Source organism: Micromys minutus, assembly GCF_963924665.1.
Source record: "Micromys minutus genome assembly, chromosome: 9".
Taxonomy (NCBI): domain Eukaryota; kingdom Metazoa; phylum Chordata; class Mammalia; order Rodentia; family Muridae; genus Micromys; species Micromys minutus.
In genome coordinates, this window is record NC_137978.1 from 54,710,830 (window position 1) to 54,723,167 (window position 12,338).

The window sequence follows — 12,338 nt, forward strand, 5'->3', positions numbered from 1 at the left end:
GCCAGCCTGGTCTACAGAGTGAGTTCCAGGTCGGCCAGGGTTACACAGAGAAGCACTGTCTCAAAACATACAAAACAAAACAAGAAAGAGAAAAGAAGACAAGGTACAGCAGCACACAGCGCCATTCCCAGCACTTGGGAAGGCAGACACTATTGCATGTTCCAGGACACCTCTGCCATCCAAGGGCAGAGTGGGATGTGGGAGACCAATCTTTCATTTTTTTCCTTAAAGGTTTATTAATTTTTATTTTATGTGTTATGGGTGTTTTGCCTGCATGCGTGTTTGTGAACCAAATGTGTGCAGTGCCTGCACCAGCCAGAAGAGGGCACTGGATCCTAGGGAAAGTGTAATTATAGCAGGTTGTGAGACACCAGGTAGGTACAGAAAATGGAACCCGAGTCGTTTACAAGCACAGCCAGTGCTCTGAAGCACTGGTTCATCTCTCCAGCCTCCCTTCTTCAAAAACAAACAAGCAAATAAACAACAAATAACAATTTTAAAAAGTCACTTGAAATTATGAAAGTACTTGTCTTTTTGGAAAAGACTATGTCTGGAGAGATAGCGCAGAGGTTAAGCACAAGTACTTGCTCCATTTGCAGAGGAGCGGAGTTCAGTTCCCAGAACCGTCTTCTGACTACTCCTAACTGCCTTTAATTCCAGCTGGCACATACACACAGACATATACATTCTCACGTATCACAAATACAAAATAAATTAACCCAACAACCTGTAGCCTAGCTAGCCTGACACTCGCTCTGTAGAGCAAGCTGGTCTACGCAGCAAGAGTGTCTGAAATGTTTTGGAGGGGCTGGAGAGATGGCGTGGTGTGGAAGAGCACTGGCTGCTCTTGGAGAGAACCTGAGTTCAGTTCCCACTGTGTACCTGACAGTCCCACATCACCTGGAAATCCGTTCCAGGGAGCCCCATGTTTCTTTTGACCTCTACAGGGCACAGACACAGCATATACAGACATATACACAGGCAAAATATGTGTATGCATACTCTGTTTTTCCTAAGTGTCTGAAACTTTTTAATGGGAGGATGGGGAAAGCAGGTTTCACACCCAGAATCCCAGTCCTGAAGAGGCTGAGGAAACACTATCAGTTCAAGGTAAGCTTGGAGTACACGAGACACTAGACTTTAAAAATAAAAAAGAGCAGGGGACATTGAGTTTACCCTTTAATACCATGCAGCCACTTCCACTCTATGCCCTGTGCTTGCGTTTTGCAGACATCTATAGCATTCTGCCACTCAACAACATACCACAATTTCTCCAAAGCGCTGAAAAATGTTCCGCAGGTCATGGTAAGTAGTCGTTTTCTCAAGGTTCCCAATAAAGAGAGTTCTTGTTGCTTTGGGGTGGAATTCGTCTATCCTCTCGTCCAAAGGCCGGAACTCGTTTTCACTCTCTGTTTCTGTGGACGGGTGGGGCAGAGCAGAACGAGGAGCTTTAATACACTCTATTCATAACTGACCAACTACCTTACTCTGGCCTTGTGAACAGGCCTGTACTTCACCAGTCCAGAAACAACACTGACAGGCCTGGAGTTCAAGACCAGCCTGCCACACAGCAGATACTGTTTCAGAAAACAGGGAATGTGCAGAAACTGAAGATTCCCCTCACACAGAGAAATTTAGTAAGAAAAGGTTTTGTTTGTTCCTTTTTTCTTTTGTTTGGTTAGTTGGTTTGGGTTTGTTTTGAAACAGGCTTCCACCATGTCTTAACTGGCCTTCAACACACAGATAGTCCTGTGAGTTGTATATAGACCAAATTGGACTTGAACTCAGAAATATATCTACCTGCCTCTGCCTTCTGAGTGCTGCAATTAGAAGTGTTAGACACCATGACCAGGGCCACATTTATCATGTCAGTGCATGCACATGTGATGTGGGCATGTGAGAATGGAGGACAAGGGATTATTTTGTCAGCAGGTTCTCTCTATTCTCTTCTACAAGGGCTCCAGGGGTAGACTCAGGTCAGCAGGTAAGTGCACTTTACCCTCTGATCTTAACACAGAGAGTATGAAACTATAATGTGGTTAGGTGTGATGACACACACCTATAATCCGAGCATTTAGAAGGCAGACCTAGGAGAGCTAAGAGTTCAAAGCCAGCCTGTACCATATAGAACATTCCAGGCGACAGTGGGCTGCTGCACAGGGCAACCCTACCTATCTCAAACAAACAAACAAACAAACCTCTACTCTACAATCTACAGTGAGATACAGCTCAGTATTAACAGCTCCAATTCATTGGCTAGTTTCATTTACTTTCAAGATTTAATAATATTCAGCAATCCATGCATACTACATTAATGTAGTAATTCAAACGTTTGCATCAAGATTTCTAGGGGATGGAGTGATGTCTCTACAGCCAAGCACTGGCTGCTCTTGCAGAGGACCCAGGTTAATTCCCAGCATCCAGTTCCAAGGGATCAAACACCTATTTCCATGAATATCAGGCACACACACATATACAGACACATATGCAGGCACAAGACACATACGAATACTATACTAATTAATTTAAAAACTTTCAGATGTAAGAGTAATTATGTAGAAAGTGACTCAAGTGACATCTGCAGGCTTTTTTCTTTTTCTTTTGGTGTTATGTGGTCCCTAACCACATCTGCAGGGTTTCTTTTCTTCTTTCTTTTTTTAAATAATGAAAAGCTTTGCTTTAACATCTAATTTGATCACAGCTTTGTTAAGGATCCACTTATTAATTCTGAGACACACACTCAAGGCTTTGATGATATTTATAGCTCAGCACTACATGTTCTCTACTTTTAGAAAATGTAAAACAAACCCAACACACGATAAGTAGAAAGCTGGATATGATGGGGTGTGCTCACAACCTCAGCATCGACCGGGAGACAGAGCGAGGTGGACCTCCGAGCTCAACACCAACCTGCTCTACAGTGAGTTCCAGGACAGCTAGGGCTACACAGAGAAACCCTGTCTTCAAACAAACAAAAACTAAGATATGTTGACAAGCTGAGGATATAGCTCAGAAGAAGAGCACTGTGTAGCATGCTCAATCCTAACGCAAGCACGCATGCACACATACATGCACATAATGAAGCCAGGCACGGGAGGCACATTCCTATGACCCCAGAGGGTGGAGGCAGAAGGAACAGGAGTCTGAAAGTAGTCTTTGCTACATAGCAAATTCAAGGCTAGCCTGGGTTCTATGAAACCCTGTCTTAAATAATCGAAAGATGAGCTGAGCATGGTGACCCCATCTCTAACCCCAGCATTTGGGAACTGCAAGCAATAGATGTTAAATTTAAAGTTGTCCTGGTTTACATAAGACTGTTTCAAAAGAATGAGTAATAACCCAACTGTCTTTGAATGCTATACACTAAGGCCTTATATACTAAACATCTTAGACGATCCTTACAAACTTAAAGATTCAAGTCCCATCTTCCATGAATGTCCCGGAATTAGAACTTCGTTATTTAACAACTGATGGTCGAAGGCCTACACAGGTTAGGTATACGCTGAGTATTTCTAAAGAGGCCTGTACTGTCCACAGCAATCCAAGGAGAACCCAATACTCACCTGTGACCTAGCATTCCAGAGACTGAGAGGACTCCACCCTAAGTTCAAGGGAAATCTGGACTACATAGTGAGTTCTAGACTAGCCTGTGCTATACAGTGAAACTCTCAAGAAAACAAAACAAAAAAAGACCTCATGGACTGTTCTTAGTTGAGTACAATTTGGGGCAGCACACCTACAACTCAGTGGGTAATGGGAGAAGGAATCCTTTGGACAAAGACTGTCCTCTGGATCCTGGTATGACATATAACCTGTCATGGAAGTATCTGGATGAACTATCAGTGAAGACTGTATAGAGTAGGGTAACTGAGGTGGGAAGATCACCCTAAATGTGGGTGACAATTCAGGTGCTGACGCACATGACCAGGCACCTCAAGCTCCTGACTGCTCTTCGCCACCCTAAGACAGACACCAAAACTGTGAGCAAAACATACCTAACTTTTCTCACGTAAGTTTCCTTCATCAGCAATGACTACAGTAACAATATACTCAAACTGCATTTTAAACTGCCATTATAAAATTATAGATATATAGTATTATATAAAAATTAGATATATATAAATGTAACTTACAATACCCACTACACCCACTTTGCCAATATTATGTTTGATTTAGTATAAATTTACATATTCATATGAACATATATATTTTTTATTAAATAAGACGAATAGTGTAAGATTTACCATAAAAATGGGCTATAAATTCCATTCAAAGTCTTAAAGTTCACTCTTCTCAGACTCACAAACTCACTGTCTAATACTTCTATTAAATTGCTCACAGTCTATTTAAACATCCAAATTCTGAATCAGGTAAGCTGTGGCTACCTGTCAAACAAGCACCGTGTGTTTTCTGAAAGGGACCACAACTGAGCGGAGCCACGCAAGGGACCTGCAGCCTTCCAGGCAGGTCGTACAGGAGGGCTGTGCTAACGGAAGTGCTTCCTTTTCCTTCTCAAGGGGTCGGCCACACCCACACCAACCGTCCCCCCATCTCTAAAGACACCAGTACTCGGCTGTGTGCACCTTTCGCCCTCTGAATGAATGTTAATCCTCATGTTGCGACCCTGGAGAAAGACAAGGTGTCGGGATATCCATGGTCTTCTCAACAGACACTGAATAATGTGCTGTCTCCTTCTCTGCTTTTCATCTGTTGTAAAGTTTTCATCATTTGTGTTTATGTGTATGAATGTGTGCCGTGTGTGAATACGTGTATGAATGTATTCCATGTATGAACATGTGTGTATGAACGTGTACCATGTGTACATGGGTGCCCAGAGACCAGAAGAGGGTGCAGATCCCCTGCAAATGGAGTCACCCAGTTGTGAGCTGCCTACTGTGAGTACTGGGGGGGCTGCTCTTACACTGAGTGAGCCCCTCTGCTCTTCACTGTCACACCAACTGAGGATGATGCTGAGACCAGGGTCCAGGCTCTGATCCAGTAAGGAGACAATCCAAACCCTGTTAGTCACCTAGGATAATGCAAATGACTCCCTCAACTGATAAACATGGACTCTGCTTCCCGGTCTCACTCCCATCCTTTAGGAAGGCTGCCTCCCCTTGGGACAGAGCTCTACTCAGACTCTCAAAGACACAGTATCACCATGACAAAAGCACGTCAGTACCCCACTCAGAGCAGCTCAGTGACTGAAGAACTCAGCTACCTGTTACAAACTGAGACACTGGGCCAGAAATTAAGAAACAACTGTGCCAACCGCTAACTACCACTTACAAATGGACTGAAATGGGGAAGTGACTTTCTAACTAAGAGTCAGTCTTTGTGTCTTACCTGGTCCTACCCATGCAGTCACCTCAATCTGCATGCCAAAGAAGAGTTTTCCCTTCGATGCAGTCAGTGCTTTTTCTTGGTCCTCTTGCTGCCGGAAAAACACCAGGCCGTACCTCTCCTCGGAAGCCCCATGGATCTGCACTGAAGTCACCTTGCCAAACTTCTTAAATTCATGGAAAAGGCCATCTTTAAGGCTTGTGTCTACATAGCCAAACAAAAACAAGCAAATTTTTCTCGTGTTATATCTGGAACCCCAGAGCAAACTACTTCCCCCCAAACCAAAATATTTAATCTAGAAAAATAACCTATTTCCAAAGGGGCTAGAGAAATAACTCAGTGGTTAAGAGCACTGACTGCTCTTCCAGAGGTCCTGAGTTCAATTCCCAGCAACCACATGGTGGCTCACAACCATCTGTAATGGGATCTGATGCCCTCTTCTGGTGTCTGAAGACAGCTACAGTGTACTTATAGATAATAAATAAATAAACCTTTCAAAGGCAAACCATGTTCTGCTTGTATCTGTGACATTCATGTGTGTGTGTGTGTGTGTGTGTGTGTGTGTGTGTGTGTCGCTGCTCATGTCTTTCTATCTTTTTACATACAGTGAGAATCCTAAGCCTGCTGTCCCCAAACCTCTCTGCTCCTTACTGCCTGAGGACTGCTGGCCCTGCCTGCTTCCCTTAAGGCCTGACTTCCCTCCTCCTACAGAGAAGTTTGCTCTCAATGTTTAGGAACTAAGGCACATACAGTTATAATGATTACTTGCTTTTTGTTCATGGCATCAAACACTAATGAGCCAGAGAAGCAAGACACGTGAACTGAACTGCGCAGTCTAGCTCATCCGTGAGCACCGCAGTCTCACAACAGCCGGGAGGAAAGGGCGCTCACATGGAACTGTACCTGTAGAGCGGACCGGAAGATTCTGAACTTTGATCCCAAAACTTTTCCGGGGCTCATCTTTTTCAAGAGACGAAAGCAACTGGGAAGCGGGTGCGGGGACGGCAGCTGACTGAACGGAGCGGGCCGGGGACTCATCACTGGACGTGCTGCTGGAGTCGCTACTGCAGATCAGAAAACACACAAAACACAGGGAGACACACGTTAGTGTGACGGCAGCGAGCTACGCAGAAGGAAGGGCAATAAGGGCCACTCTGAGGACAAGGTTTCTGGAGTCCACGCTCTGTCCTCAAAGAACAGAGGGCAATTCGCACTGGCTGTGTCTAGAAAGAAAATTTAGCATTCTTCACCACAGCCACCAAAAGGCAACTGCAGCTTCTACAACTATTCACAACTGTCCCCCCTCAAGTCATTGCATCTGTAACCCTATGTCCTAGAGGAGGTAGCACTAAGATTTGAGAGCTTGAGACTACACAGCAAGACCTTACCTAAAAAAAGCAAAGAGACACATTACTGTACGTGATTCCCTAGAATATCAACAGTGACAACTGTGGTAGACCAGTGGGAGTCAGCTCAGGAGAGAAGAGTCCCAACACTGGTTTAGGAACACTGCACCGTCCTTGGACGGGTCACGTAGGCTCTTGTGACTGTTACAGATACACAACTCAAGGCAAACACAGAGCGTTCATCTCCCAAGCACACGCTACACAAAGCCTCATGATAACAGCATTGAGGACTTTTATTCCAGATTTCGGTACGTTCCAAGTTTGGTAAGAGCACTGTCTAGCCTTACACAGTACTGTCTCCAACAGAAGTGTGCGACACCAGTTTGCTTTCCAGACTCGAGTGACTGAGGATGAAGTGCATCAACTTACCTGAGCCTTGTCAGCTTGGCTTCTCTGTGGGTGAAGGAGGAAGTGACCATTAATAAAATAGATTTGGGGGGCTGGAGAGATGGCTCAGTGGTTAGGAGCACTGACTGCTCTTCCAGAGGTTCTGAGTTCAATTCCCAGCAACCACATGGTGGCTCACAACCATCTGTAATGGGATCTGATGCCCTCTTCCGTGTCTGTGTACACAGATACAGTGTACTTATATATAATAAATAAATCTTTAAAAAAATAAATAAAATAAACTTTATTTTCTTTCACTTTAATAAAATCTTCAGAAAGGGAGCTGGTCAACTGAAAACAACAAAGAGACTCCTTACACACATTTTCTTAATAAGCTTATTAATGAGAAAGCCAGGCGGACAGGCCTCTAGCTCCGGAGGCTCTATGGAGATTAATAGCAGGGTCTCGGTCTGAGGCCTGGCACTCACTGGCAAGCCTCTAAGAATTTATTGACACAGGAGCCTCCATACCTGACAGATTCTATCTGCTTCTGTTTATTGGTTTTGTTCTGTTCAAACCAGTTTCTTACTGTGTAGCCTTGGCTGGTCTGGATACAGCTAATTATGTAGATCAGGAGAGTCTCCAACCGACACCCAACTGCTTTTGCCTTCTAAATGCGTATGCCATGGTCTGTACCTGTGGAAGCAGAGGCTGGCTCGACAGAACTGGTCCTCTTTCTGCCAGGACTAGCCCAGGATATCAGGCACCTTCAACCTGCTGAGCTATCTCACGGACCCCTTCCCTGTGTCTCGCTAATGTAACTGTGTGTATAACGTGTGGCTACCTGTTCATTTCCAATGCCAGGACTTGAGGTCTTAGCCACGTTTAGTTGTTGCTTTTGTTTAAGAGAGGACCTTGCTGTGTGGATCTGGCTAGAGCTAGAACTTGCCCATGATCTGAGTAGACTGCATGTGTGCCAGTGCACTTGCTGCTTCCGTGTTTTTCATTGCTAAGGAATTTGGGTGTGTAAACATAACACTGGGATGAAGAGGTTTCCCCTTAACAGTTACTTGGTGATTAGATGCAATTTCAGGTGCTACTGTGTAGCACATTCAATATTGTGGTCACCCTGCAGTGACTTGTGTTGCTTGAAGAATTTGTTTTTGGTTTTTTAACCTATACAGGCATCATTAGTTAAAAAGCTATGATCTTAGATGTGAGTTTCCATGACAACACACTTTCCTATTCAAGATGCTGCTTATATAATGAAGTAATATTTTTGTGATGGTCTGGACATTATAGAAAACCTGGAGAGGCTGCCTGTGGTTCCATCTCAAGGCTCTATGCGCACGTGAGTCAGAGGACAACTTTTTGGAGTTGATTCTCTCCTTCTACCATCTAGGTCCCTGGAATCCACCTCAGGTCATCAGGCTTGGTGACAAACTCCTTCACTCTCGACGCCATCTTGCTGGCCCGGTTTGTTTTGTTGAGACAGGGAATTGGACAGAATCTAGGGCAGTAATTGTTTTCTGAGACAGGGTTTCTCTGTACAGCCCTGATATCCTGGAGCACACCATAGAAGGCCTGCACCACCACCGCTTGTTTCAAAATACTTCTCTTCTGCCGGGTAGCTACTAACTTCTGTCTTCTACATAACTCATAAGCCTGAACCAGGAGGGAAAGTGTGTCTAGTGGATCTTTTCATTAGACACTTCAAATCGTGATCATCGTCCTCGGTGCTTTGCTCGGATACAGAACAGATGTCTGCATTATAAAATGCATCACTGCACTAAGAGACACAGTGCAGGAAGGACTGCAGTTCACTGGCCTCTGTAAGCTAGAGCACTGGGGAAACAGATACTTGGTATTAAACAATTTTTTTTTTGAGACAGGGCCTTATGTAATCCATGCAGGCTTCAAACTCTTTGTGACTAGGATCAGTCCTAATTCTCCTGCATCTGAGTGCTGGCAGTGCATGTGGGCCACCATGCTGGCCTTCCTACTCCTAGCCTTCCAACCCCAACAGCACTAATGATTCCCCACATCTCTAGTTAAGGACAAGGTATATTGTCTTATTACACTTGCTTGTTTGGTGTGTGTGCACACACGTGTACTGTGCACGAGCATGCCACAATGTGTGGAGATGAAGACATTCTCAGGGGTCTTTGTTATCCTTCCTGTGTGTCTCTAGCCTGAAGGGAAGACTGGGTCTTGCATTTTGCCAGTGCACCTGGGTGCAGCAAACCCAAAAAGGAAAATCAGATTCTCCCCGCATTGATAGCAAGGCCAAAAAACTCCTTATAGTTAGTTTGTCGGTTTTCCAGACAGGGTTTCTTTGTGTAGCCCAGGCTGTCCTGGAACTCTCTCTGTAGACTAGGATGGCCTCCAACTCAGAGATCATCTATCTCAGCCTCCTCCTGCGTGCTGAGATTAAAGGCGTGTGTCACCATACTCAGCCCTCAAAGCTCAATATTAACAGAGTCAATAAGGCAGCACTGTGGTAAAGGCACTTGCTGCCAAGTTTGATAGAACACACGCTGGAGAGAAAGAATTAACTATCACAAGCTGTCCTCTGGTTTTCATGTGTAAGAAGTGCCATAGGGTGTAGGTGTGCACACTAAAACCCCTGTAATTTTAATAATGTAAGTTTAAAAAATTAATAAGCTATCTATATTGCATATCAAGGTTAGTGAATTATTTTGCTTTATAACTAACATTCCAAAGATTATTTTTATTTTTACTTATGTGCATGCACATGTGTATAGCACAGTACACGTTTTTGCTAAATGTGTGCAGGTTCCTGAGAAGGCCAGAAGAAAATGTCAGATCTCTTGAAGCGCCGGGAAAACTGTGAGCTGTAAAGTCTGGGTGCTAGGAACCTCGCTTGAGTCCTCGCAAGACCAGTTCACCCTCCTGTTGCTGAGCCATCTTCTTCTCAGCCCCTGTTGTTGACTGTTCTTGGCTGTCAACCTGACTACATCTGGAATTAACTAAAATCCAAAAATGGAGGAATTTTTGCTTAATTTGAAGTAGGAAGGTCCACATTTAATCTGTATCTTGAGGCAGGAAGACACACCTTGAATCTGGCCACACCTGCTGACGTGTATGTGAGGACACAAGAGGGAGCTTTGCTCTTTGCCCTCTTGCTCTTGCCTTGCTAGCAAGTCCACTCCTCTGCATCGGAGCCTGCTTACGTCTTCAGGATTCTAGAGTCTACTGAAGACCAGCGAAGGCATCCAGCCTTGTGGACTGACAAACCACTGGATTCTTGGGACTTAACATTCACAATTAGTCATTATTGAATTATCTGGACCACAACCTCTAAACTGTTCTAATAAACTCCCTTTCTATATATAAAGAGATTCGTTCTGTAAATCCTGTAATTCTGGAGAACCCTGACTAACTCAGCTCCTGAGTGAGATATTTTCAATTTGTCTTTTAAAATGATACAACTCAAACAATCGGGGAGGGGGGTCCCCCAAAATTTGCAAAGGACTTGAACTAATGAAAGAAAACCAAGTACATGGAAAGCCACTCAACAGCACTGAGCACGCCCAGATGGAAATCAGGGCGGTGGGAGGATGGGTGGATGTGGTGACTGAGGTTGTGCCGATGGCTCAGGAGACGGTGGAGGACCAGATGATCTGGAAGTATAAACCTGTCTCCAAAACCAAACATAGCAAAACCTACATGACAGTTTACTTCTCTTCCATTAGACCATACTGGCCTTGAACTTGCAACCATTCTCTAGCCTCAACCATGAGCTACTTCAAGTGTAGACCCAACACTTGAAAGACTGAGACAGAAAGGTGAAGGGTTTAAGGCCAGCTTGTGGTCATTGCTCTATGTCTTCAAACAGTTCGGATGCAAAGAATTTAGAGCCTTTTGTGCAGGTGTTGGGCAGTCACTGAGAGAAGTGTATAGCAGATCCCCCAAACTCAACACTGCAGAACCCAACATTTCCATTGCGCCCATACACCTAAAAACCTGGAAAAGAGACTCATGGGTATCTGTACACCCACAGGCAACACCGTCCACAGTCAAGAGGTAGGCACTTAAAACCAAACAGGAGACAGCTGAATGGATACACAAAATGTAGTGTGCAGTGGGCACACACAATACTACTGCTATTGTTCAGCCTTAAGGAGGAAGTAAATTCGGCCTAACACAATCTATGATGTGAAGAACCTAGAAGACGCTGTGCTGAGCAAAAGAACCAGATACAAAAGCACATTTATGGTTCCGTACTAGACACTGAGTGTAGTCAAAGTCATAGGCAAAGAATCAGTGGGTGCACACACACATTCACGAACCCACATGTGTGGGGAGTGGCGTGGTGTGCCTTTCTCAATTCCCCTCCACCTTATATTTTGAGGCAGAGGTCTCACGCAGCTAGGAGCTGGCTGAGGTCTCACGCAGCTAGGAATCCTGTCCCACATACGCCACAGCCAGCTTTTTACGTGGATGCTAGGGATCTGAACTGAGATCCTCATACTTATATGGCAAGGCCACTGACTGAGTCCCCTCCCCAGCACAGAAACTGTTTAACAGACACTGCCTTTACATTTCAGTTTGGTGGGCTGGAGAGACAGCTCAGCAGTTAAGAACATTTCTTCTTGAAGAGAACCTGGGTTCAGTTCCTGATAATGGCTCACCATCCATAACTTCGGTCCCGGAGACCCAACGCTCTCTTCTGACCTCCCTGAGCATCAGCACGCATGGCACAATGCCCACACATAAAATAAACAAATTTTTAAAAATTTAGGTATTTCTGTTTGGAAAGGTGGGAAAATTCTAGAGATGGTACAAGTCAGCTGATGTGAGAACCGTACTGCCACAGAGCTGAGCACTTCAGTCTGAAATGGAGAGAGTCCTCTTGTTTACCGTCCACAGACATCCTGCACGGTAACAAGAGTTCCCTTTGTTTCCTAAGAATGTAAGTAGCTCCTACTGCTTTTTGGTCAATCTCAAGGGGTCTCACACACCCTGTCTTCAAGTAAGTTTCTTTAGCTAGCACAGCCGCTGCCCTGAGACAACTGTGACTCAGCAAAGGCAGAGTAGAGCAGCAAGGTGGCCCCGGGTGATGGAAATGACATCCCAGGGCCCAGCTCTCCACTCAAGACCTTACTGAGAAAACCAATCGTAACAGCAATCTGAAACAATGGTGAGGAAGTTAGAGGACAAACTCACAGAAGGGCAAAGCTGTGTCACACCCAAACCAGACAATTAGCTACATGTAATAACTCCTGCTGACAGGCAAAT

General features: G+C 44.7%; 1 protein-coding gene across 2 annotated transcripts in view; it reads right to left on the reverse strand.

Moving 5' to 3' along the window:
- Nucleotides 1-12,338, reverse strand: part of SPEN (spen family transcriptional repressor) — a 63,886-nt gene that overhangs the window by 17,874 nt on the left and 33,674 nt on the right. For both annotated transcript variants that reach the window (XM_080921886.1, XM_080921885.1), the window contains exons 4-6: nt 6,247-6,407; nt 5,347-5,547; nt 1,264-1,415 (exon numbers count right to left, since the gene is read on the reverse strand). In XM_080921886.1, coding sequence (XP_080778012.1) covers nt 1,264-1,415; nt 5,347-5,547; nt 6,247-6,407 — 514 coding nt within the window. The remainder of the gene's footprint in view (nt 1-1,263; nt 1,416-5,346; nt 5,548-6,246; nt 6,408-12,338) is intronic.